Source organism: Gorilla gorilla, chromosome 18 (assembly GCF_029281585.2).
Source record: "Gorilla gorilla gorilla isolate KB3781 chromosome 18, NHGRI_mGorGor1-v2.1_pri, whole genome shotgun sequence".
In the NCBI taxonomy this organism is placed as follows: domain Eukaryota; kingdom Metazoa; phylum Chordata; class Mammalia; order Primates; family Hominidae; genus Gorilla; species Gorilla gorilla.
This window is the reverse complement of record NC_073242.2, coordinates 105,924,199-105,951,561: the sequence shown is the minus strand read 5'-3', so window position 1 is coordinate 105,951,561 and position 27,363 is coordinate 105,924,199. Positions and strand designations below refer to the sequence as shown.

Genomic DNA, 27,363 nt, shown 5'->3' with positions numbered 1-27,363 from the left:
TCATCACCTGGAACCTCGTGGACATTACTTATCCTTGGTAACTTCCCTTCCAGAACACTGTTATTGGCTGCTATGGTCTGAACGTGTTCCCCCAAATTCATGTCCTGAAACTTCGTGGGAATGCGATAGTACTGAGAGGAGGGGCCTTTAGGAGACGATTAAGTCAGAAGAGTGGAGCCCCCGTTATGGGATTAGGACCCTTATAAAAGGGATTTGGAGAGTGGGCTCCCTTTGTTACCATGTGAGGACGCCCGGGCGGTGCTATCAGTGAGGAACGGGCCGTCCTCAGACATGGAACCTGCTGCGACCTTGATCTTGGACCTCCCAGCTTCCAGAACTGTGAGAAAATAAATTTCTGTTCTTAATAAATTGCCCACTCTCAGGTACTTTGTTACAGCAGTGCAAACAAACTGAACATTAGCTTATTCCTTTTTACGATTTCTCTGCCTTCATTTTAACAGGCTTTCTGAAGGGAGGTGAGACAAAAATGTGTGATCCACGAGGTCAGGAAATCGAGACCATCCTGGCTAACACGATGAAACCCCGTCTCTACTAAAAATACAAAAAATTAGCCGGGCGTGGTGGCGGGCGCCTGTAGTCCCAGCTACTTGGGAGGCTGAGGCAGGAGAATGGTGTGAACCCGGGAGGCAGAGCTTGCAGTGAGCAGAGATCGCGCGGCCGCACTCCAGCCTGGGTCACAGAGGGAGACTCCGTCTCAAAAAAAAAGAAAAAAGTGTGATCCAATTTTATTGCTCTGAACCGAATCTCTGTACATTTTATTTTATTTAAAACTAAGTCGAGCTCTATAGAGGCTACATAGCCTCCGTCCCATTCTGGTCCCACACCAGCCTTTGCATGGGCTCTTTCTACTATCAGCTTTAAATAGAGAACGTTCTTGTTCTGTTCATGAAGGTTTCATAAATGCTGGAGTCCAGTCATAACTAGAACTTTACATATCCGTTCCATCACTGTATTTTTCCAGATTCCTGGTAACTCCATAGCGCGGCTCTGTTGGGGCGCATGCAATTCCCTACTTTCTCACAGGGGGCGCTGCAGAGAAGGGCAGAGCAGAGCGCGCGGTCCAGGAGGGGGCGCGTCCGTGGGGCTGTGTCTCTGCGAGCCCTACGCAACGTTGGGGGCGGGAACAACCCTGGCCCTGCGCCCGAGCGCTGCGGCGCCTTGTGATTGGAGGAGGCAACGGTCACTTGGCAGCGCCGTTGGGATTGGGGGAAGAGGGCCCCGGCTGGAGGTGACGCTGAGGCGGCGAGGGTGAGTCGGCGCCGGCCGCTGCCGCACTTCGGGCGCTCGTCCCTCATTTCTCTGTGGTGAATGGCGACGGGATGGAGCTCGAGGGGAGCGGCGGCAGCGGCGGGTCGGCCGGGCTCCTGCAGCAGATCCTGAGTCTGAAGGTTGTGCCGCGGGTGGGCAACGGGACCCTGTGCCCCAACTCTACTTCCCTCTGCTCCTTCCCAGGTACGGCCCGCCCCGCGCCTGCGCACTGCGCGCCCCGCCGTCGCCTCTGCCGGGCTGTGGGCGCCCCGAGTCTGGGCGGGGTCCCGGGTGCGCAGCCTGCTGGCGGCGTGGGCGCTGTCCTCCGGGAGGGGGGCCGTGCTGCTCGCCCGGAGCCCCTTTCCCCATCACTTCTTCAGCGGTCCCTGAGGCGGAGCCCCGGAGTCCCGCTGGGCGTGAGATGCAGGGAGCGGCCGCAGGTGGGCCCGGGGCTGGAGGGCGCTCGGCCGCCACTCGAGCGGGTCTTGGCCTTGAGCTTCCGAGCGCCTCAGGTTCAGAGCTGCACCCCACGAGCCCGGGAGGCGGTGGTCCCCGCCCTGCGTGGGTTGCCCCACGGCGCCCGGCCTCCTGCGAGGGGTCTCGGAGCGGCCCGGCCCGGCTGAGTCAGAGCTCGCGCTCCCCTTGCCCGGGGGCTGCAGCCCGGCCCGTTCGCGCAGGCGCTCGTTCGCTGATCGCGGGTGCCTGGGGCCAAATCCACCCGCTCCGAGACCCGCTCCGCTTTCTAGGAATCTTTCCCAGACCTGGTGCCACCTGTTGCTGGGTCTCCCACTAAGCCTTCGAGATCTTTGGCACAGCTTCCTTTGAACTTTTTCTCCCCGCTGCGGCTTGAGCTGGGCCTGCTAGTAGGGTTGTTCGGAATTCTAATGCCAGGAAGAGCGCTCCGTGCCCTGAAAGCTGGAGGGAGGAGAGAGGACTTCACCTGGGAAGGAGGAGAAAAGCTTTGAGGGGAGGCACAGTTATTTATGTAGACCTTGAAAGGCAAAAAGACTGGAGCCCGTGGCCCTGGAAGGGGAGGTGGGGCTCCCAGCAGAGAGAACTGAGATCTTCGTAAACAATGAGGGACCAGAGCAGAGGGAAGGAGGACGAGATTCCAGACTCTAGTTCCAAACAAGGCACCTGTGATTTCTCATCCCCTGGGCAGCGACTGCCAGGCGCCGTTCAGCGGGCACCTGGGACTTGCAGTGTTATGTGCCCAGGGATTTTCCCGGACGGGATTGTGAAGTAGCGGGTAAGGTCATCAGGCAGGTTGGGGTCAGATGCAGATGTTCGCTTGTGGTCATGCCTGAAATGAGAATCTGGCAGCTCACGTTATTTCAGAAGGTGCTGGGATCACTTTTGACAGTGATATCAAAAAATTGATGGTATTCTGGGGACCCTCTTAGAAAAATGAAATGTTCGTGCAATCTGGAGGCACTCCTGGGACCAGATTAATCTTTGTTTCCTTAATTTTCCCCTTTCCTGAAAAATGTCAAGCCTGCCAAACAGTTGAGAGAACAGTATAACAAATACCCATGTACCCTTTACTTAGACTCAGTAATATTTTGATTCTTTGGCTTTCTCTCTCTCTCTGCTCTCTTTTTCTCTGTGTCTATATGTAACCACATGTATTACCTACGTATCACACTTAGATGTAGGTCACATGTCCCATTTCAACTCGAGTCATTCAATAGGAAGTTGCAGAAGTCATAACACTTGCTTGATGCCTGATAATCTTAACATGTATCTTCTAAAAACCATTTTCTATCCATGAAACCACATCACATCCAAGAAACTGAACGTGATAGAATAATGTTACCTGATGTATGGGCCTTGTTTACATTTCCCCAATTGTCCACATAGATTTTTTTCCTTAAAAAAATATATATATTCCATGATCTAAAGCTCACACATTGCATTAAATTGTCCGTCTCTTTAGTTTCATTTAGCTAAAACAGTTCCTTCCTTGTTTGAATTTTTTAAGATGGACATTTTGGAAGAGTCCATGTGAATTGTTTTATAGACTGTTTTACAATCTAGGTTCATTAGATCGTCTTCATGATTAGATTTAGATTAAACATTTTTGGTCAGAACGCTGCCTACCTAGGTGACGTCCACTCACCAGTACATCACATCAAGAGACACTGAATGTCAGCCTGGCTCAGTGGCTCACACCTGTAATCCCAGCACTTTGGGAGGCTGAGGCAGGCATATCACCTGAAGTCAGGAGTTCAAGACCAGCCTGGACAACATGGCAAAACCTTGTCTCTACTAAAAAGTCAGGCGTAGTGGTGTGTGCCTGTAATCCCAGCTACTGGGGAGGCCGAGGCACGAGAATCTCTTGAACCCAGGAGGCAGAGGTTGCAGTGAGCCAAGATTGCGCCACTGCACTTCAGCCTGGGTGACAGAGCGAGGCTTTGTCTCAACAAAAAAAGAGACATTGAATGTCAATTTGTATCTTCATTGATAATACTAAGTTTGATCATTTGGTGAAGATGGTGTCTATGAAAACTCTACTGTAAGGGTATCTGCATCCTCTCTTTACTACCAAGTTTGATCATTTGGTGAAGATGGTGTCTATCAGAACTCTCTACTGTAAGGGTTCCTGCATCCTCTGTTAATTAAACGTCATATGTAGGGTCATAAGTTGGAACTGAATAGTCTGTTGAGTCTCTGGCTTTTAGTTCCCTTTCATTAAGAAAAGATTGAGATAAGTGGATTTGGGATAGGTTTAATACATCACAGTAGGTAATCTGTAGCCATGTGAATTGTTTTACTTTCAGAACTTTTTTCTGAAAATATTAAACTTCAGTATGTTCTTGAGTTTATGATTACTGTTATGGGTATGTAACTTGGGATGTCGATTACCAGAGATTGTTTATTCAGTAAGTATACATTTGGCCAAGTGCAAACTCTGGTCTGGTGGTATGAGCAGGTATGAGGCATAGCCCTTGACCCCAAGTAGATCAGAATTTGGTAGTAAACACATAACCTCCCTGCTGTGTCTCATCTTTAGCAGGAATAATGGGTGTAATAAATACATGAAGTTATATCCTATTTGAGACACCAAAATCTGCTTAACAGGAGTTGCATTCATTGTCCTGAATCTGTTGTATTGATATTTTGGCCCCACAGAAAAGGTTACTTGCAGTGTATGCCAACTCATTATGGCAGAATCATTGTTCTGAAGTATTCTGACATATTTATGTATACGAGGAAGTACTGAATTGATTTTTTCTTTATTACCTGTATTTGCAGTTTAGCCATTTACCTAAGGAGGGTTAGGTAGACATCTAAATGACTAAATTGGCCGGTTGCCGTGGCTCACGCCTGTAATCCCAGCACTTTGGGAGGCCGAAGCGGGCGGATCATCTAAGGTCAGGAGTTCAAGACTAGCCTGGCCAACGTGGTGACACCCCATCTCTACTAAAAATACAAAAATTTGCGGGGCGTGGTGGTGCATGCCTGTAATTCCAGCTACTCGGGAGGCTGAGGCAGGAGAATCGCTTGAACCTGGGAGGGGGAGGTTGCAGTGAGCTGACATCATGCCACTGCACTCCAGCCTGGGCCACAGAGCGAGACTGTCTCAAAAATAAATAAATAAATATAAGTAAATGGCTAAACTGCAAATGCAGGTTAAAATTTTTTCCTTTATTGTTGTCATTTTTAACAAACCTCAAAACCAAGAAACTGAGATCTTTATCTTGTATCAAGAATGACATTCATCTTCAGAAGATACAGATTTCACTAAATCAGTGTCAAATTAGATCTAGTGATAATTAAAAACCCAGTAATGTTTTTGTGTCGTCCATGCAGGAATCAAGACTGGTCACACTTGGACCAGTCATTTATTCATTCACTCAAAAAATATTTGCTCAGTGTTGATTGTGTGCCTGTTGTTTTCTAGGCACCAAGTCAAGATGCCATAGTAACAAAGCAAAGCCCCTTCCCATGTGGAACTTTCATTCCAATGGGGAGAGAGAAAAACAAAACAGCTGGTGGTGAGGGGCCTGGGAAGGGGCAGGGCCTGTGTGGTGGGGGTGGATTGCTGTTTGCTGTAAAGTGATGGGGAGGCCCTGGATGGTGATGATATTGGAGTCAAAATCTGAAGAAAGTGAGTAATGAGCCAACAGCTACTTGGGGAAGAGCATGTGTTCTAGGCCAGGGAGCAGCACATTCAGAGGCCCTGAAACAGGAGCTTGCAGAAGAAACACTGAGGAGCCCAGGGTGCCTGGAGGGACTGTGTGGGCAACGCACAGAGGAGGAGGGGAGGGTAGATCCTGGAGGGCTCTACTGGGGAATTTTGAACAGAGATGGGATGATTCTGACTTTTTAAAAAAGTGTACAATCCAGTGGTTTTTAGTATATTTACAGAGTTATACAACTGTCACAATTAATTTGAGAATATTTGCATCATCCTGAGAAGAAACCTTCTTTGTACAAAGAAGAAACTTAAGAAACTTACCGGCTTTGCACGGAGACTAGATGGAAGGCCCCATAAGGACAGACAAGGTCTGGTCCGGCTAGGATGCAGAGACCACTGAGGTGAGGCAGGCCAGGGGCACACCCAGGAACCAGGGAGGAGCAGGCAGGCAGTATCCAGAGAGAGGTGGTTGACTACAGTTGGTAGTTCAGTGGGCACATCATCTTGTTAGGGAGGAGTAGAGAGGACAGTTGGACCTCCAGGCCAGGAGGTGGGGTTTGGCAAGAGAGGGTGCAGGGCTGCAGGCTGATGGGTGATTAGTATCAAGATAGCCCAACTTCAGCATGGAGTTGCAGGACTACGTAAGACTCTTTTTTTTTTTTTTTTTTTTTTTTTTTGAGATGGAGTTTCGCTCTGTCCCCCAGGCTGGAGTGCAGTGGTGTGATCTTGGCTCACTGCAACCTCTGCCTCGCAGGATCAAGTGATTCTCCTACCTCAGCCTCATGAGTAGCTGGGATTACAGGCAGGCACCACCACACCTGGCTAAATTTTGTACTTTTAGTAGAGATGGGGTTTCACTGTGTTGGCCAGGCTGGTCTTGAACTCCTGACCTCAGGTGAACCTCCTACCTCGGCCTCCTAAAGTGCTGGGATTACAGGTGTGAGCCACCACGCCCTGCCAAGACTACATAAGAGTCTTAATCCCCAGGAGGACTCATGTGGTCTGCTTAGAACCCCAGCTTGGGATGAACTGGCTGTGTTGACCCAGTTGTTCACTGAAACACAAGATGAGAGAGGGGCCAGCTGGAAGGAGGGCTGAGTGCTGAGCCTCATGCTGCCCACTTGGCTCAGGTTCTTTGCATTCCTGCCATTTGGGGCCAGGTTGGTCATGAGGCCTTGGTTGGGAGTTAGGTGACTCTGCTGTGGAGGTTAGAGGCCAGGGAGCCAGCCATTATAGACCGCTTTTGTTAATACAGAATCCACTAGAGGATTCTGCTCTCTGTGTCTGTTCTATCACTGCAGTATCTCTCTGAATATGTATCTTAAAGATATGTCTGTCTAGGCCAGGCGCAGTGGCTCATGCCTGTAATCCCAGCACTTTGGGAGGCCAAGGCGGGTGGATCACCTGAGGTCAGGAGTTCGAGACCAGCCTGGCCAATATGGTGAAACCCCATCTCTACTAAAAATACAAAAATTAGCTGGGCGTGGTGGCATGCACCTGTAGTCCTAGCTACTTGGGAGGCTGAGGCAGAAGAATTGCTTGAACCCAGGAGGCAGAGGTTGCAGTGAGTCGAGATCACGCCGCTGCACTCCAGCCTGGGCAACAGAGTGAGACTGTCTCAAAAAAAAGAAAAAAAAAGATATGTCTCTGTAAAAATATATCCTCAAGGAAATCCTCAAATATCTTTTAGGGTAGGGATCTTAGTCTTTTTACTGATATGTCAGCATATAGAATGAGATCAATGTATATTTGATTGATCAGTGATTAACTTCTTAGTGTTTTTATGACTCTGCTATTGCTACTGTAATTAATTCCACAAATTTAGCAGCTTAAAGCCATACAGATTTTATTGTCTTACAGTTATGAAGGTCAGAAGTCCAAATTGGGTGTGTGTGGGCTAAAACCAAGGTTTAGCAGGGCTGTGTTCCTTCTGGAGCTTGTAGTAAGAACTTCTTTCCTTGCCTTTTCCAGCATTTGGAGGCCACGTACATTCCCTGATGCTTGGCCTGCTCCTCCTCTTCATAGCCAGCAGCATAACATCTTGAAATCTCTCTGACTCTTATCTCCTACCTTCCTCTTACAAAGACCCTGTGATTACATTAGACCTAACTGGAAAATCCAAGACAATCTCCTTTTGGAAGATCCTTACTTTAGTCAGCACAATGTCCCTTTTCCCATGTAGGGTAATCTATTCACAGGTTTTGGAGATGGAGATGCGAACACCTTTGGGAGCCCATTCTACCACAATGCTTAATCTCATTTTCCAATATCATATTGCATTACAGATTAATTACCTGATTTACCTTCACCATAGGGAGATGATGTGCCTTTAGCTGCCAAAGTAAACAAAGCCGAAGTAATATACTTGCTTTAAAGCAGTGAACAAATAAATACTGTAAGATATGTAGACAAAGATTTGAGCCAGCGAAATGAAAAGTACTCTATGACAATCGATAAATAGCTATTAAATAGATGGCAAATTAAGGTGCAGTAGATTAAAGGGAAATCACTTAGTTTTTTAAAAAGCGTTTTAGATCCAGGTTTGCCTTTGCTATTTAGAGTCCTGTAATAACCTCATGTGAAAGTGTTTTATAAGCTGTACTCCTCTACTCATCTATAATAAAACCTTTTTTTCCTACTTGAAATGATTTTAGTGATGCTATATAAAATACATAGTGAAGGAGCTAATGGATGTGGCTCAGGGTTGTAGGGGGTGCGGTGTGCCTCCTCCCTTTCTCAGAACCTCAGAGAGGTGTTGGCCTGCTATGTATGCCGGACGCTGTTTACAAATTGGCCTTTAAGCTTTTTGGAAAATTGAGATGTGGGTTGGTGACTTAGCAGGCCTCCTGGGGCAGGGGCTGTGCTCCTAGGGAAGTGGGGATGGGTGACATTTTTGTCTCAGCATGGGCCGCCATAACAAAATACCACAGACTAGCTGTCTTAAATAACAGACATTATCTCCTCAGTTCTGGAGGCTGGAAGGCTGGGATTAGGGTGCCAGGATGGTTGGGTTCTGGTGAAGACCCTCTTCCTGACTTGCAGATGGCTGCCTTCTCACCATGTCTTCACATGGCAGAGAGAGAGAGGTATCAAGAGATTGAGAATCTCTTCCTCTCCTAAGACCACAGTCCTGTAGGGTTTAACACAGGAATAGTAGGGGCACATAATTCAGCCCTTAGCACTTGGATGGCATACCTGTGTTCCAGCCTGCTTTCCTGGAAATTACCAGCTTCGTGTGTTTCTGGCATATTAAGGCTTTGCCTCCTAGTTCAAGGCCTCAGTGGTTCTGCGGCAGCTGGTAGGAAGCCAGGCTCCAGCAGTGCCTTGAGTTACAGCAGAAAGCAGAGTTTATCTCTAAAACTCTGGCAGCTCCAGCAGAAGCCCTGGATAGCAGGGACCCATGGCTGATCTCAGGTCAGTATAGGGCAGACAGCAGCTAGGTGAAGATTGTTCTGAGTTCTTGGAGGCAGGTTTGCATCCCATTTGTCCACTTTGGACCAGTGAATTCCTGATGCCATCATAGAATTTTCTGTAGACTAGGTGTTGGGGTGGTCAGAGGATCAGATTGATTTGGGAGTGGCACGTGAGGACTCGGGATAGAAGATGGTCTTTCTGCTTTGGAAGAGAAGCATGGTGCTGTGTGGGGGCTTGGGGATGAGCTGGCGGTGAGTGGTGGACAGGGGGCCTTAGCTGGGAGGCCAAGCTGCTCTTGACTGAGCCAGGGGCCACAGTAGCTGCCCAGGCAGGAGAGATTTGTGTGGGCCCCAGAGCTCTGGCAGGTGCACATTTGTTAGGGAGGAGCAGTATCCAGATGCAGGCACTGCTCCGTCTGGAGCTGCTGCCAGCCAGGGAGGGTGCGTCTCTGGGCAGCGAAAGGCAGGAATAGCTCCTGGCCTAATGGCGGCTAGAGGAGAAACTGCAGGAGGATATGGGTTTGTTGTGGAAGAGGTGGGGACTGAAACCCTGAGGACCAAGAATCCTGCCCTCAATTTCTGATTGACACTATTGACTAAGGGTGGCTTTTTTCATTGGTGGAGGAAGACTCGTTCCTTAGCCTCCTGAGTCGCCAGGATTACAGGCGTGCGCCACCCCACCTAGCTAATTTTTATATTTTTTGGTAGAGACGGTTTCGCCGTGTTGGCCTGGCTGATCTGGAACTCCTAACCTCAGATGATCCACCCGCCTCAGCCTCCAAAGTGCTGGTATTACAGATGTGACCCACTGTGCCCGGCCTCATTTGTTATTTTTAATAAGCATTGAGACCTAATTGGGGCATCCTTGATGTTTTCACCGAGAACCATTTATCCAAAACAAGACCTGAGCACTCTCACTGGAAGTGTTCAGAATATGCTCTGAATTGAAGCTTTATTAACTCAAAATGAGCAAAGAATTTGAGCAGTCATCTGTGACAATGCCAAGGGTGGGTTAAGGGGATTTGGCTCCACCCCTATCTCCAATAGCCCCTTAAGTCCAGCTTCTCAACAAGATTAAGAAGCCTGTGTAAAGGGAATAAAAATACCTTCATAAAACTGTGGTTTTCATTGATCTGGGGGAAAAAACACACACACTAACAGTGTGCTTACAGTGCTAATACAGCTTCAGTAAAGCTTCTGGTCCTCCTCTCCTCCCCCTTTCTAATCCCCTCAAGCGGATTGATGCCCCTGACTGGTCTCTTTTAAATTGTTTATCCCAATAGGCTCATTCTTCCTGAGCAGTTCTTGTGAAAACGAAAGCTTTGTTTTTTCTTACCTTTTTTCTTTTTTTAAAGTCTAGCTCTCTTGCCCTCGGCTCATTGCAACCTCTGCCTCCTGAGTTCAAGCGATTCTCGGGCTTCAGCCTCCTGAGTAGCTGGGATTACAGGCATTTGCCACCACGCCCGGCTAATTTTTGCGTATTTTTAGGAGAGACAGTGTTTCACCATGTTGGCTAGGCTGGTCTTGAACTCCTGGCTTCAAGTGCTGGGATTACAGGCACGAGAACCATGCCTGGCCTATCTAATAAATATTTATTAAATAAACATGCTCAGTACATAGAAGCATTTCCACATGCGTGTTTATTGTGTTTGTTTTCTCAAAAACAGGATCTTATTCTACATGCAACTGGCTTTTGTTACTTCACAATGTGGCTTGGGCATCTTGCGCCTTCAGTGTATATACATCTATTGCATTTTTTTTTTTTTTTTTTTGAGACAGTGTCTCGCTCTGTCGCCCAGGCTGCAGTGCAGTGGCGTGATCTCGGCTTACTGCAAGCTCCACCTCCCGGGTTCACACCATTCTCCTGCCTCAGCCTCCCAAGTAGCTGGGGCTACAGGCGCCCGCTGCCTTGCCCAGCTAATTCTTTGTATTTTTAGTAGAGACGGGGTTTTACCGTGTTAGCCAGGATGGTCTCGATCTTCTGACCTCGTGATCTGCCTGCCTCAGCCTCCCAGAGTGCTGGGATTACAGGCGTGAGCCACTGTGCCCAGCCCATCTATTGCATATTTTAATGGGACTTTGTAGTATTACGTGGGTGCATAGAATGTGTTTTCCAAATTCTGCAGTCATAGCCATGCAGGTGACTTCTAGTTTTTGCTATTATGGACAATGCTGTTAGGACCTTCTTGTTACCTCTGTCCTTGCCTACCTATGCTTTTCTGTGGGGTGTATCCCCGGAAGTAAAATTGTTGCAGCAAGGGCCATGCACATTTGACTTCCAAATTACCCTGCAAAAAGGTGGTTTTCCAGTTTGTATTCCAACTAGGAGTGTCAGGTGGGGCCTGTGGAGTAATGTCGTGACAACCGTTACTGCTCAAAACCTACACTGGCACTTTAGATCTTTTGTTAAGTCCTTAGTCTGGTGTCAAATTCCCCAAAGGGTTTCCCTCATCTGTCTTTATAGCTTTAACTGTCATTGCTCTTTTTTTTTTGAGACGGACTGTCATTCTGTCTCCCAGGCTGGAGTGCAGTGGTGTGATCTCAGCTCACTGCAACCTCTGCCTCTTGGGTTCAAGTGATTCTCCTGCCTCAGCCTCCCAAGTAGCTGGGACTACAGGTGCCTGCCACCATGCCCGGCTAATTTTGTGTGTGTGTGTGTGTGTGTGTGTGTGTGTGTGTGTGTATTTTTAGAGAGACAGGGTTTCACTATGTTGGCCAGGCTGGTCTTGAACTCCTGACCTCGTGATTAGCCCACCTCGGCCTCCCAAAGTGGTGGGATTACAGGTGTGAGCTACCACGCCCGGCCATCATGGCTCTTACAAAGCCTCTGTGCTTTGGTAAAGCCCGTGGTTTTTAATCAGGGTAGTTTTGCCCCCTTGGGGACATTTGACAATGTCTGGAAATACTTTTGGTTGACACAACTGGGAATAGAGTGCTGCGGGCCAGAGGTGCCTCTCCATATCCTACAGTGCACAGTGCAGCCCCGACAATGAAAAGTTATCTGGTCCAAATGTCAATAGGGCGGAGGGCGGTGGTCAAGAAACCCTGCTGAGCTAAGCTCTTCACTGATCTCAAACATCACTTGCTACTTACCTGCCTCTAGCCAAGGATGGACAGTGGGTTTTATCTAATGTGTCACCGCCAGTCCCTCCCTATGGGTAACTGGAGAGCTACCTTGAGGATTCTAAGGCCTTGCCTTGGGTTCACTGGGGGGAAATGCTACATGGGCCGTTTAACAAATTGTAAAGTCACATTCCAGCAGGATGGTTTTGTTTTCTTTATATGGGTGCCTCATGCATAGTTTTTCATACATAGTTGATGATTATATGTCTCTTAATGTTGCCTGAATTACAGCCACCTTAAGAGCGATTAGAGTTCTGTAGGAGTCAGCTCTCCTAACCTGCACTGTTGTTTACCTGCCATTTGTCTTCAAGCCAAACATTTATATTTTCTGATATTTATTTCATATCCTAAAGAGCTCTGAAATCCTAGTAGGAGGTGATGGCTTGATATTGACTGCATTGTCTTTAAAATGATTGTGGAATGAATATAATTGTATAGCTGTCCATTTTAGAAGACTGAGTGATCAAAAGGTCAGGAAAGGTCAACAGGCATTGATTGCATAGTACCATGTCAATTGGCTCTTTGGCTTGTGCCTCTTATGGGGGAATTATTTTTGTTTGGGTTTTTTGTTTTTTGGGGGAGTTTTTTGAGACCGTCTCACCCTGTTGCCCAGGCAGGAGTGCAGTAGCATGATCTTGACTCACTGCAGCCTCTGCTTCCCAGGCTCAAGCAATCCTCCCACCTCAGCCTCTCGAGTAGCTAGGACTACAGGTATGCAATACCATGCCAGGCTAATTTTTGTATTTTTTGTAGAGACAGGGTTTCACTGTATTGCCCAAGCTAGTCTCAAACTCCTGGGCTCAAGCGACCTGTCCACCTTGGCCCCCTGAAGTGTTGGGATTACAGTCGTGAGCCGCCTTGCCCAGTTATGGTCGGGGACATTATTTAGGTCAATTTTGAAATCTAGATGAACCTTTTTTTTCAGTTTGAGGGTACAGAGATTGGTCAGCTTTTTCTGTGAAGGGCCAGATAGTAAATATGTTAGGCTTTATGGGTCATGTGGTCTGTGTCACTGTTATCAGCTTTACCCTTGAAGCTGGAAAGCAGCCATAAACAATACTTAAATGAAAGGGCATGGGTTGAATAAGTATGTGTGTACAAAACTCTTGTAAATGGTTTCAGATAAGTGTGTATGTATAAAAGTATTATGAATGGGTTCAGATAAGTCTGTGTAAAAAACAGGTGGTGGGTCTGTAGGCAGTAGTTTGTTGAACACTCTAAAACCGTCAATATTTGGATATTTGACTGATGAACCCTACTTTGCAAGTAAATGATGTTGAAGGCCGGGTGCGGTGGCCTCACACCTGTAATCCCTGCCCTTTAGGAGGCCAAGGTGGGCGGATTGTTTGAGCCGAGGCATTCAAGACCAGCCTGGGCAACACGGTGAGACCCCATCTCTAAAGAAAATACAGGCCAGGTGCAGTGGCTCATGCCTGTTATCCTAGCACTTTGGGAGGCCAAGGCGGGCAGATCACCTGAGGTTGGGAGTTTGAGACCAGCCTGGCGAAACTCCCACTGCACTCCATCCTGGGCAACAGAGCAGTGAGATCCTGTCTCATAAAAAAAGAAAATACAAAAAAAAAGAATTTTGCCAGGCGTGGTAGCACACATCTGTAGTTCCAGCCACTCCGGAGGCTGAGGCGGGAGAACACCCAGACCTAGGAGGTCAAGGCTGCAGTGAGCCATGATGGTGCCATTGCACTGCAGCCTGGGTGACAGAGTGAGACCCTGTCTTTAAAAATAAAAATTTTTCACTGGGCGCGGTGGCTCACGCCTGTAATCCCAGCACTTGGGAGGCCGAGGCGGGCGGATCATGAGGTCAGGAGATCGAGACCATCCTGGTTAACACGGTGAAACCCCGTCTCTACTAAAAATACAAAAAATTAGCCAGGCGCGGTGGCGGGTGCCTGTAGTCCCAGCTACTCGGGAGGCTGGGGCAGGAGAATGGTGTGAACCCAGGAGGCAGAGCTTGCAGTGAGCCGAGATCACGCCACTGTACTCCAGCCTGGGTGACAGAGCGAGACTCCGTCTCAAAAAAAAATAAAAAATAAAAAAAATAAAAATTTTTCAAGAAAAGGAAAAAAACGATGTTGAAAATGAAATGACGGGTATGATGAGTACCCTCTGCAATGATTGTCCTGGGAAGGGCAGTGATTCACAACTTTTCTTTGTCTTCCCTCATAGAGATGTGGTATGGTGTATTCCTGTGGGCACTGGTGTCTTCTCTCTTCTTTCATGTCCCTGCTGGATTACTGGCCCTCTTCACCCTCAGACATCACAAATATGGTAGGTTCATGTCTGTAAGCATCCTGTTGATGGGCATCGTGGGACCAATTACTGCTGGAATCTTGACAAGTATGTTAGACATTAAAATACCAGTCAAAAATGTTTAATATGACTAGTCAATTTCAGGACCTATTCTAGAAAACATATCTGAGTAGGATGAAGGAAAGAGTGCCTTTTAACTGCAAGTCCAGACAGGGTCTCCCTGTGTCACCAAGGCCGGAGTGCAGTGGTTGCAATATTGGCTCACTGCAGCCTCGACCTCTTGAGCTCAAGTAATCCTCCTCCATCAGCCTCCCAAGAAGCTTGGACTACAGGGGTGTGCCACCATGCCCGGCTAATTTTTTTGTATTTTTTGTAGAGACAGGGTTTCGTCATGTTGCCCGGGTCTCGAACTCCTGAGCTCAAGCAGTCTTCCCACCTTGGCCTCCCAAAATGCTGGGGTTACAGGCGTGAGCCACTGTGCCTGGCCCAGTTTTTTTAGTGTATTGATTTTTTTTTCCACCCCCAAGGTCCTATTACTTGGCTAACCTCTTTGACTTCTTGAGTCAGATTTCATCTCAGTGGCTTCAGGGAAGTCATGTTAAACTTTGTGAGATATATCTCGTGAGAGAGGCCACCAGCAAGAGGAAAATTTGTCTTTTTGGAAGCTACTTCTCCTCTCTGATCAGCTATCACTTGAGCATTGGCCCTGCAAGATGGTTGGTGAATTACTTCCACTCATGTGGGTGTGGTTGCTGTAAAGATAGAAGACAAATTTTGATGACAAGAATTCTTTGCCAGGTGTAGTGGCTCATGACTGTAATCCCAGCACTTTGGGAGGCAGAGGTGGGAGGCTTGCTGAAGCCTAGGAAATTGAGACTAGCCTCAGCAACATAGCAAGACCCATCTCTACAAATAAAAATAAAAAATTTAGCTGAGTGTGGTGGTGTGTACCTGTGGTTCCAACTACGTGGGAGGCTGAAATGGGAGGATTGCTGGAGCCAGGAGGTCCAGGCTGGGCTGCATTGAGTCGTGATCACACCACAGCACTCCAGCCTGGGCCACAGAGCAAGACCCGGGGGGAAAAAAAAAGAATTCTTGCTTAGAAAAGTACCCGATTAGTGCTCTAGTTATTTTTTTCCCCTTAGGACTTTCTGAATAAGAATTGGAGTAACATGATGTTATGAATTATTTTCAGGCTTGTTTTTGGGGCGTTTGGTTTGTTATGGCTTTTGCTTATGGGATAAGACACAGTTACAGAAATGAGAACAATAAGTTTAAATCATTTTAAAGCTCATGCATAAATATAAATGTGTATTTTATATAAACTGAAAATTCTAAGTAATTAAAATGTAAAATCCTCCATTTTCTCATCCCTAAATAATAGCCACAGTTTACATCTTGGTGTGTATTTCTTTTTTTAGGTATAGATGTAAACATAAATACATTTTTATAATATAGAAATGTAATATTCTTACTGATTTGTAACTTTTTTTCACTGTGAATTGAAACCTTAGCATCAAGCAGAAATCGCCCTCTATGTCTTTGACTTGAGGTTTTTTTTTTTTTTTTTGAGAGAAAGTGGCCTAGTTTCTCTGTGTTCTAACTGTATCACCTACTGCTGCTTTGGAGACCCTCTGCCCCAGGATGACTGGCTCCTAGGGCCTGTCTTAGTTTGTTCCTCAGTAAAATAGGGGTAATACTACCCAACCTCATACCCTTGCATGATTGAGCTAATGTGTATATGATGTAATACCTAACACATAGTAATTGTCGAATAAATGTTGTATTCATTTCTGTCTTTAAGGCTCTATGAATAGTCTGTTCCCTTTCCATTTGCTGCTCCCTTGGATATACTTTTTCCTTTCTTCGCTTCATTATCCCAATCCAACTTTAGGGCCCAGTTCAAGTTCCTTAAGCTTCTTTCTATCCAACCCAGTCTTTCTTGTGTACCTAAATTTTGGAGGGGCCCAATGAAACATGTCTTTCAGATGTTAGTAACAAAATGTATGCATTGCCAGTGGAGCTGGGCATTTTAAATCACTAAATGTTCAAGGCAGCCAACCTTTGGTTAATATTATTCTTTCTTCTTGTTAAAATATGTTAATAAACCTTCACATCACATTTGTGAAGTGTGACAGGCATGGTGGCTTATGCCTGTAATCCCAGCACTTTGGGAAGCCAGCTTGGGAGGATTGCTTAAGTCCAAGAGTTCAAAACCAGCCTTGGCAACATAGTGAGACCCTGTCTCTACAAAAAATAAATAAATAAAATAGCCAGGTGTGGTGGCGTGTGCCTGTAGTCCCAGCTGCTCGGGAGGATCACTTGAGCCCAGGAGGTTGAGGCTGCAGGGAGCCATGATCATGCCACCGCATTCCAGCCTAGGTGAAAGAGTGAGACACTGTCTCAAAAAAAAAAAAAAATTGTAAACGTGATTGAGACACTGTATGTTATTTTGCATTATTGCAAATCTGTTTCTGTCTTGTGTCCCCAGCTAGATTCCAAGTACCTTGAGAATAGCGATCATACCTTATAAAACACAGAAGTGTTCTGCAGATGAAAATTTGAGTGAATGAACACGCTATGACCAAGGAGAATTTTGTTTGGAGCATTTTGTGGGGAGGGTCATCTGGATCTATTCTTTTCTTTTTAAAATTTTTATTATTTATTTATTTATTTTTATTTGAGAACAGGGTCTTGTTCTGTCACCCAGGCTGGAGTGCAGTGGCATAGTCACAGCTCACTGCAGCCTTGACCTCCCTAGCTCAAGTGATCCCCCCACCTCAGCCACCCAAGCAACTAGGATTATAGGCACATTCACTACACCCAGCTAATTTTTGTATTTTTTGTAAAGACAAGGTTTGGTCATGTTACCCAAGCTGGTCTCAAACTCCTGGGCTCAAGCAATCCTCCTGCCTCGGCCTTCCAAAATGCTGGGATTATAGGCTTGAGCCACTGTACTTGGCCGGTTCTTTTTTTTTTTGAGACAGGATCTTGTTCTGTTGCCCAGGCTTGAGTGCAGTGTCACGATGTCAGCTCACAACAACCTCCACCTCCTGGGTTCAAGCAGCTCTCCTGCCTCAGCCTCCCGAGTAGTAGGGATTACAGGCACGTGCCACCACACTTGGCTAATTTTTTGTATTTTTCGTAGAGATGGGGTTTCACCATGTTGCCCAGGCTGGTCTCAAACTCCTGAGCTCAGATGATCCACCCACCTCGGCCTCCCAAAGTGCTGGGATTACAGGCGTGAGCCACTGTGCCCGGCCGGATCTATTCTTTTCAAACGAATGAAATGTTAACTTTCTTGGTACACTTCCTTGGTATAATGCTGAACTCGTATAGTAACTCAAATGGGTATCTGCATAGATACAGGGGTTTTCGTTTTGTTTTTCCAATTTGCAGGAAATTATAGTGACTAACGTAATAAAAACAATCAATGACTTGGGAGACAAAGGAATCCCTGAGTATCTCTCCTCTCATGCCCTGTGAATGAATAACAACTTTATGGCTTAGAGTCCTCCTGTCTTCCCTTTTCAGCCCTCTATTCCCTCCTCCATCCATTTCTTGAAGGGAACTATGAGTGTGATAGAAGGTGGAGTGGGGATTCCCTGTGGCCTGAAACATTTCTTGCTTAGTCTTACTCAAAAGATTCTTTTTCGTTTGTTACCAAAAATGTATTAGGTCCCTGTTGAAGGCTAGGCATGGGGTAACTGGTAGGGGAATACAGATGTTTTTGAGTTCATAATCTGGTCATGTGGGAATTGCTATCTTTGTGATTTTGATTATTTCTTCCAGATTATTTTATTCAATAAATCTAGGAGACTCTGGGTTTTAAGGAGTCAGCATCTAAAAGTGATCTTGCAAGCCATGCAATGAATACTCAAAGTGTAGAGTAGTCCACAGAAAGAATAGGGAAAACCTAACATTTCTGTGAGATTTAAATTTCAATATAAAATCTGGAACATTCTACTCACAGTATTTTAAATGTTGTATTTTCGTGAGTCTGTTAACCTTCGTTTTTTGTTTTTGTTTAACATTCTTGCATTTTAAATCAGGTGCAGCTATTGCTGGAGTTTACCGAGCAGCAGGGAAGGAAATGATACCATTTGAAGCCCTCACTTTGGGCACTGGACAGACGTTTTGCGTCGTGGTGGTCTCCTTCTTACGGATTTTAGCTACTCTATAGCATACATCCTTATGCTGAGATGTTGAACTTAAACTTTATGGAATCCTCCAAAAGAATACATGATGGAGTGTAGTGTTTTCTTAGTTCTTCAAAGGGAAGCAACTTGGATGAACAGGAACATGAAGGACAACACATCTCAGCCTTTTCTTCATTTTGAAGCTCCTAGAATTGAAGACTTATGTGGACTCCTATTGTTCTCAACCAAAACAAGTCTTTTGGCTTTCTTTTTTGTAGATATTTCATTTAAGCAGTTTTCATGTGTACCTTTACGCAAGCCAAGTCAACAGTGTCTCTGGGGTGGCATCCTTTGCACTGAAATTTACAGTATTCTGTGAGATGTCGCATATTTTGAAGAAACCGTGGAAGATACTGGTTTATTTCAAATGAGCAGAGTATGTTGTATTAAAATCTTATCTAATCTTGATTAAAATTTGGCAAACTCTTTTCTTTGCTACATCTTAGTGACAATAAATGCCAAATAGGTTTTGGTTGAGTATAGTTTTGAAAACAAATTTGGTGAAATAAAGCAGGAAAAAAAATTTAAGTATAACTCAAGTAGTGGCTTTGGTTCCACTGTTTATAAATAAAAAGTAGATAACAATGAATAATGTGACATTTTCTGGACAACTGTCTTGACCTCTGATTAAGATATTTTAAGAGATGTGAATTTGTTATTTTGTATGTTTTATCAAAATAAGCTAGCTAATTTAGACTTTTTAGATTTTCTGTACCACCTTTCCCTATCACTTTTAATTCTCTTAATTTTATTTCATTTAATTGGAAACATACATACCCTATTAAATGGCTTGAGTTGGAAATTTTAAGCCAGATTTGTTTGGACATTGAGGCACACATAAGATGCTTTAAGCATTCTGTCATAGTTTTTCTTAGTGACTTTGGTATACTAATGACCCTTGAGAAACTATAGAAGTGCATCTGAAACTAGAGTTAGTGGTTATTGATTTTTTAGCTTAATGTGTTTACCTAGTGGTGACTCTTCAGCCCACTTTTACAGTATTGGGTATCAACTCCCAGAAAGTGCCTAAAGTTTAATGTTCAGATATGTACCCACTCTCCCCTTTACATTTTTATTCAAAAGAATTTATATCTTTAAAGAGATTTAAATATCAAGAGTTTTTTAAAACTTAATTTTAGCTATTTAAATTTTTATTCTACTGCCTTTCTTTTTCATTAAAAGGCCTGAAAACTGTGACTTTTTGAAAGGGAAAGAATCGCAGAAATTAAGTATTTAATGTGATCCTTTCCACCTAAACTGTTTTGTATGGAATACAATCAGTGTGGTGGTAGTGGTGGTGGTTATCTGCAAAATAGTTTCTGGTGATTAAATCTGACTTCTTCTTTTTTTTTTTTTTTTTAATGAGACGGAGTCTCACTGTGTTGCTCAGGCTGGAGTGCAGTGGTGCAATCTCAGCTCACTCCAACCTCTGCCACCCGGGTTCAAGCGATTATCCTGCCTCAGTTTCCTGAGTAGCTGGGATTACAGGCACCTGCCACCGTGCTCGGCTAATTTTTGTATTTTTAGTAGAGATAGGTTTCACCATCTTGGCCAGGCTGGTCTTGAACTCCTGACCTTGTGATCCACCCACCTCGGCCTCCCAAAGTGCTGGGATTACAGGCGTGAGCCACCGCGCCTGGCCATAAATCTGACATCTTTAAAGGAAAGTTTTCATTGTGAGATTAAGGCTTAACAGCCCATGAGGTCATATACACATGAACGTATCTATTCCATTTAAAGCAATACGCACTCTGGCTTCTGATTAAAAATAGCCAGGAGGAGAGTCTCCGAATCTACTGTGATTCTGGAGTCTGCCCAATTTGGAAAAAAAAAAAAAAGAAAAAAGTCAGGAGGACCAATTTGCCAGGGAAACTCATAGAAAAGAGTTACAAAGAGATCACAAAAACTGGACATATTATTTTGACTAATTAGACCACTTATGGCTGGGCGCAGTGGCTCACACCTATAATGCCAGCACTTTGGGAGGTCGATGTGGGAGGATTGCTTGAGCCCAAGAGTTCAAGGCTGGCCTGGGCAACATAGTGAGACCTTGTCTCTACTACAAAATAAAAAAAAATTAGCTGGGCGTGGCCTCAGCTACTCAAGAGGCTAAAGTGGGAGGATCACTTGTGCCTGGGAGGTTCAGGCTGCTGTGAGCCGAGGCCACGCCACTGAACTCCAGCTTAGGCCACAGGGCAAGACCCTGTCTTAAAATAATATTACTAATTTTGGTAATTAACTTATCAAAACTATAGTGACATATACACAGGCAGAAACTTATAAGTAGAGTTGTAATGCAGCCAAATATTCTTACAAATTCCCTAACAAGAAGCTCAAATCTTTCTCACAGGCAAATTGTAAAAATTCTAGTTTTTTGTTTAAAGAGCTGTGATTTTCAAAAGTATCCCTTCAGTTTAAGAAATCTGGGGAATTGGTAACTTTTCTTATGGGAAATGATTGCCATCATCTCTACTGAAGGATGCCTCTTACTGAAAAATGTCTTTTGAAGGAGTTCTTGCCTAAAGCATTCTTTGGATGTAATTTCATACACTAAACATATGGACCAGTAGTTAGTGGGCCCCTCCTCTTAAATACTAACTTTTGAAGTACTGATACATGATTAAAATGGTAGATATTTTTCACTGGAGCTAAGACATAAAATTAGGGCATATTGAAAGGTGTATTTGTTTCTGTTTCTTGTTTGATATATTTTGGTTATCTACTGTTTTTAACAACAAAACGTATAAAAGGTATCTTCAAATTACTGAGTGTTTCATCCATCCCAGTAGGTGAAGTATTCTCCAGTGAATAAATATATATATATATATATATATATATATATATATTTTAAATAGCTTGAGCGGTGTAGCTTGAAATGTTTTCAGGGAAAGACTTTGAATCATAAGGAATAGCTTTGATTTTCTTTTTTATGTCTCAAATATAGAATTATTTGGGGGTGGTCACTCAGATGGAAGAATATTGGCAATTGTGTTGAACATTTTACCTTATATAGTTTTGAGAATTTTTGCCAAAAACTGATTTCTTAGAAATATCCTCCCCCAGCTATGCTTTGGTTTTTTGTTTTTTTGTTTTGAGACGGGGTCTTGCTCTGTCGCCCAGGCTGGAGTGCAGTGGCATGATCTCAGCTCACTGCAAGCTCCGCCTCCTGGGTTCACGCAATTCTCCTGCCTCAGCCTCCCGAGTAGCTGGGACTACAGGCGTCCACCACCATGCCCAGCTAATTTTTTGTATTTTTAGTAGAGACGGGGTTTCACCGTGTTAGCCAGGATGGTCTCAATCTCCTGACCCGCCTCCACCTCCCAAAGTGCTGGGATTACAGGCATGAGCCACCATGCCCGGCCTATGCTTTGTTTTTTAAAAAAAAAAAAAATGCAAGAGAGGGAGGGAGGCAGCCTCCTGACCATAAAAGCTGATTTCTTGATTTTTTTTTTCTTTTTTTTTTTTGAAATGGAGTCTTGCTCTGTCTCCAAGGCTGGAGTGCAGTGGCATGGTCTCAGCTCACTGCAGCCTCCGTTTCATGGGTTCAAGTGATTCTCCTGCCTTGGCCACTGAGTAGCTAGGATTACTGGCACCCGCCACAAGGCCCAGCTAATTTTTGTATTTTTAGTAGAGACAGGGTTTCATTATGTTGGACAGGCTGGTCTCAAACTCCTGACTTCAAGTGATCCATCCGCCTCGGCCTCCCAACGTGATGGGCCTATAGACATGAGCCATCGTGCTTGGCCTTCTTGATTCTTGAATACGGGGTTTTGAGGTGAAAGCATTTCATGAAAACTTAAGTTCATACACAAGAGCATCATGAATATTCTAAAAGAGGTATCTGTGCTTTTTTTTTGACCACAAAATATTACTTCTTATGAAATGTTTACACTAGGTGAGGAAAAGTTCATTAATTACCTTTAAACCGTTCCTTATTTTTTTTAAGATTTTAAATTGTATTTTGGTTTTTGCCTCCAGTATCCTTTCTGGTTGCTCTGGTTTGAATTAAGTTCCTATTATGCTGCAGCACACATCAACCTTCCTTAAGTAACCATTTCCTGGAATGTGAAGCATCGGTGCCATTAGCAGACCATATGCAGAAATGTCGTGTACTTGCATTTCTTTTTTGTGCACTCTATAAGGCTGGTTGTGACTCAGATCAGCTTAACTTTTTATATTATTTTATTTCACTAACTGCTACAGTCAAAATGATCAAATCTTTGTACAATAGAAAATTATTTAAATTTTATTTTTCTACTGACATTTCTAATTCTAGTGTAAATGTTTATCAATAAAAAATTACTTTCAATTCTGAGTTGGAATTATATTTCTTTTTGGTAGCTAATGAGTTTAATCTTTTGTAATAAAATTGACTTCAGTTTTCATTTTTTAAATAACTTAATATCTAGCATGTGTAACTTTTTTTATGTTCTACGTCTTACTGATTTATGATAAAATTCTTGTTCGAAGTTGTGATTAAACCGTACCTAACATGTGAACTTAAAATTCTTATTAACTCTACTTGCTGGGCCATATATTCTCATCAAGAAACTTTTGTTTGATTCTATGCAGGAATAGGTGAGTATTGATACAGTGTGTGAAAATGTATTATTTTAATAGTAAGTCCACATGAAGAGAAGCTTCGTTGTATTTGGTTAATTTAATACCCTTGGTGACATCATAAATCTCACTGTTCTGCCATTTTTAACAAATGGGACTAAGTTGGGTAGTTTACCTCATGGTCACAAGATTGCTGCAGTTCCAGCCATTGCAGACACATACAGAGAATGTCTGGCAGGAGATTGCCCATTCATTCCTTCTAATTTTCTAAAGTTGAGGTTTAACATGCAGTAAAGTGTACAAATCTTAAAATGTATAGCTTAATGAATTTTACATATATATATATACTTAACGTGACTAATAGATCAAGAGACAGAATGTTTCTAGCACCCCAGAAAGATACGCACACAGTTCAGACAGAAGACCCCAAGACTGTATATGTATCTGGGAGTAAAGGTGCTGAGATCGGCAGGGAGGACACCCTAAATTATTACTGAGAAAACAGAACAGTGAGCCAGGAATCTTTAGGGAGTTGGAGGGATTTGTGCTGTGGCCAAGTGGAGAGCCCTGTCCGAAGGAGTCAGCTATTGCTTGGCTCCAGCCTGTTTCTGCTTTATTCGATGATTAACCCAATCTTGCCAGATACTTATTTTCAAGAGAAGCTGGAAATCTAGGTTACTGTTTGAAATCTCTCCATTTTTAAGTGTTAGCAACTAATTTAAACTTGCGTAAAACACTTTATTTATTTATTTATTTATTTATTTGGAGAGACAGTCTCGCTCTGTTGCCCAGGCTGGAGTATAGTGGCACGATCTTGGCTCACTGCAACCTTCACCTCCCAGGTTCAAGTGATTCTCCTGCCTCAGCCTCCCGAGTAGCTGGGATTACAGATGTGCGCCCCAAAACCTGGCTAATTTTTGTATTTTTAGTAGAGACGAGGTTTCACTGTGTTGGCCAGGATGTGTTCCTGACCTCAAATGATCCGCCGACCTTGGCTTCCCAAAGTGCTGGGATTACAGCCGCGAGCCACCTGTAATTGTGCGCCTTGCGCTAAAACACTTTTAAGTCAAACAATACATGATTTTAAGCTGGATTTGGCCTGCTCACCACCATTTTTTTTTCCATCTCAACTATTAGAAAGTAATTCCCACTCTGATTACCCTTAAAGTGGTCAGAAACTCTAGTTGTAAATCTGAACAATCACATGGAGTGCTAGGAGAAATGGGTGCTGGGGAGTGTCTGCCAGAGAACGCAATGGCTCCTGTTCCCCAGACTCACCCCCAGTGATAGGGCAAAAGGGTACATCCTGATTTGTTGCTGTAGGACACCATTTATGCTGTCCAAGGTAAATGAGGTCAAGAATGGTCAACTTCCAAATACTGGGTTCAAATTTTACATCTATTTTTCTATTACTCTCCCATAAGAAAAGTGTGCTTAGGCCGGGTGCAGTGGCTCGTGTCTGTAATCCCAGCACTTTGGGAGCCCGAGGCGGGCAGATCACCTGAGGTCGGGAGTTGCAGATCAGCCTGACCAACATGCAGAAACCCTGTCTATACTAAAAATACAAAATTAGCTACACGTGGTGGTGTATGCCTGTAATCCTAGCTACTTGGGAGGCTGAGGCAGGAGAATCGCTTGAACCCAGGAAGCGGAGGTTGCGGTGAGCCGAGATCACGCTATTGCGCTCCAGCCTGGGCAACAAGAGAGAAACTCCATCTCAAAAAAAAAAAAAAAGTGCGCTTAAATGGATCATAAACCTAAACGCAAGAACTACAACTCTTAGAAGAAAATAAGCATAAATTTTATGGTCTTGGCTTAGGTAAATCTTTCTTAGATACAATTCCAAAAGCACAAGGGAAAATAAACAAAAATAGATAAATTGGACTTCATCAAAATTAAAAACGACTTTGAAGGACACCTTCAAGAAAGTATGAATAGCTAGACACGGTGGCTCATGCCTGTAATCCCAGCAATTTGGGAGGCCCGGGTGGGAGGACTGGTTTAGGTCATGAGTTTGAGATCAGCCTCGGTAACATAGCAAGACCCTATCCTTACAAAATATATGTATTTTTAAAAGTTAGCTGGGTGTGGTTGTGTGCACCTGAAGTTCTAGCTACTCAGGAGGCTGAGGTAGGAGGATTGCTTGAACCCAGGAGTTGGAGGCTACAGTGGGGCTATGCACCACTGCACTCCAGCCTGGGCAATAGAGCAGGATGCTGTCTTTCAAAAAACGTGCAAACCTCACAAAATATGAGGAAATATGTTCAAGTCACAAAGGACTGGACCAGCCTGGTGGTGGACCAACTGGACCAACATGGTGAAACCCCATCTTTACAAAAGGTATAAAAGTTAGCTAGGCGTGGCCAGGCGTGGTGGCTCACACCTGTAATCCCAGCACTTTGGGAGGCTGAGGCGGGCGGATCACAAGGTCAGGAGATCGAGACTAGCCTGGCCAACATGGTGAAACCCTGCCTCTACTAATAATACAAACATTAGCCGGGTGTGGTGGCGCATACCTGTAATCCCAGCTACTCGGGAGGCTGAGGCAGGAGAATCGCTTGAACCTGGGAGGTGGAGGTTGTGGTGAGCCAAGATCATGCCATTGCACTCCAGCCTGGGCAACAACAGAAAGACTCAGTCTCAAAATAAATAAATAAATAAATAAATAATAATTAGCTAGGCGTGATGGTGCACCCCTGTAGTCCCAGCTACTCAGGAGGCTGAGGTGGGACGATTGCCTGAGACCAGGGAGGTTGAGGCTGCAGTGAGCCGTGATGGCACCACTACGCTCCAGCGTGAGCAACAGTGAGAACCCGTTTCAAAACAAACCAAAAAAACCTTAAACGTCAACAAAAAGAACCCAATTTTAAAATGGACAAAGGCCAGACGCAGTGGCTCACGCCTGTAATCCCAGCACTTTGGGAGGCCGAGGTGGGCAGATCACGAGGTCAGGAGATCGAGACCATCGTGGCTAACACAGGGAAACCCCGTCTCTACTAAAAATACAAAAAAATTAGCCAGCTGTGGTGGCGGGCGCCTGTACTCAGGAGGCTGAGGCAGGAGAATGGCGTGAACCCGGGAGGCGGAGCTTGCAGTGAGCCGAGATCACACCACTGCACTCCAGCCTGGGTGACAAAACGAGACTCTGTCTCAAAAATAAAATAAAATAATAAATAAAATAAAATAATAAAATAAAATAAAAAATAAATAATATATAATATAATATAATAAATAAAATAAAATAAAATGGGCAAAACAGGCTCAGTGGCTTACACCTGTAATCCCAGCACTTTGGGAGGCTGAGGTGGGTGGATCACTTGAGGTCAGGAGTTCGAGACCAGCCTGACCAAAATGATGAAACCCCATCTCTACTAAAAATACAAAAATTAGCCATGCCTGGTGGCTCACACCTGTGGTCCCAGCTACTCGGGAGGCTGAGGCAGGTGAATCGCTGGAACCCGGGAGGCAGAGCTTGCAATGAGCTGAGATCATGCCACTGCACTCCAGCCTGGGCAGCAGAGCAAGACTCCATCTCAAAAAAATAAATAAAAATAAAAAGGGCAAAACATCTCAAAAGATATTTCTCCAACGAACATATACAATGGCCAATTAGGACATGAAAAGATGCTTAACTCCATTAGTCATCAGGAAAGTGCAAATCAAAACTACAGTGAGATGCCACTTCACACCCACTAGGAAGGCTAGAATAAAAGAGGGTATTGGCAAGGGGATAAAGAAATTGTAACCCTCACATGCTGCTGGTGAGAATATAACATGGTACAACTGCTTTGGAAAACACTTTGGCAGTTCTTCAAAAGGTTTTGTTTTCTGTTTTGAGACGGAGTCTTGCTCTGTTGCCCAGGCTGGAGTGCAGTGGCGCAATCTCGGCTTACTGCAGCCTCTGCCTCCTGGGTTCCAGCAATTCTCCTGCCTCAGCCTCCTGGGTAGCTGGGATTACAGGCACACACCACCACACCTGGCTAATTTTTGTGTTTTTAGTAGAGATGGGGTTTCACCATGTTGGCCAGGATGGTCTTGAACTCCTGACCTTGTGATCCGCCCACCTCAGCCTCCCAAAGTGCTGGGATTACAGGTGTGAGCCACCGCGTCCGGCCTGTACAACCTTTTCATTGGCACACACAGAGTACACACATATAGTACCCATATAAACAGTATAACATACTGTACAGTTCCCACAGTAAACACATACACTACTTTGCACACATACTGTATACCCTACAGTACAGCAATACAAATAAAGGGAAAAAGTTCAAAGATGGAGCATCCTAAGTTTTATAAAAATATCAACTAAAATCTTACGGTTGATGGAGCTGCACAATGTGGTTAAACCTCTCGACCTTGGCTTGCCCCACAGAAACCAGGGGAGGGG

The 27,363-nt window shown here is 44.6% G+C and overlaps 1 protein-coding gene across 6 annotated transcripts; it reads left to right on the top strand.

Annotated features, from left to right (window-relative positions):
- TMEM170A (transmembrane protein 170A) lies at positions 1-22,728 on the top strand. Of its 6 annotated transcripts, none has more exons than XM_055366588.2 (3): positions 1-339; positions 14,131-14,301; positions 18,267-22,728. In XM_055366588.2, the coding sequence occupies exons 2-3, from the start codon at positions 14,133-14,135 to the stop codon at positions 18,395-18,397; spliced, it is 300 nt and encodes a 99-aa protein (XP_055222563.1). In that variant the 5' UTR covers positions 1-339; positions 14,131-14,132; the 3' UTR covers positions 18,398-22,728. The 6 variants fall into 6 exon arrangements, with proteins under 6 accessions (XP_055222563.1, XP_004058051.2, XP_004058050.2 ...); XM_004058003.5 differs by lacking the exon at positions 1-339 and adding an exon at positions 1,183-1,473; XM_004058002.5 differs by lacking the exon at positions 1-339 and adding an exon at positions 1,264-1,473 and having other exon boundaries at positions 14,131-14,232.
- The last annotated feature ends 4,635 nt before the right edge of the window (positions 22,729-27,363 follow it).

Coding starts and splice junctions, on each gene's coding strand:
- TMEM170A (XM_004058003.5), top strand. CDS start 1,341: ATGGAGCTCGAGGGGAGCGGCGGCAGCGGCGGGTCGGCCGGGCTCCTG. Junction 1,474..14,130: donor TTCCCTCTGCTCCTTCCCAG/GTACGGCCCGCC, acceptor CTTCCCTCATAG/AGATGTGGTATGGTGTATTC. Junction 14,302..18,266: donor TACTGCTGGAATCTTGACAA/GTATGTTAGACA, acceptor ATTTTAAATCAG/GTGCAGCTATTGCTGGAGTT.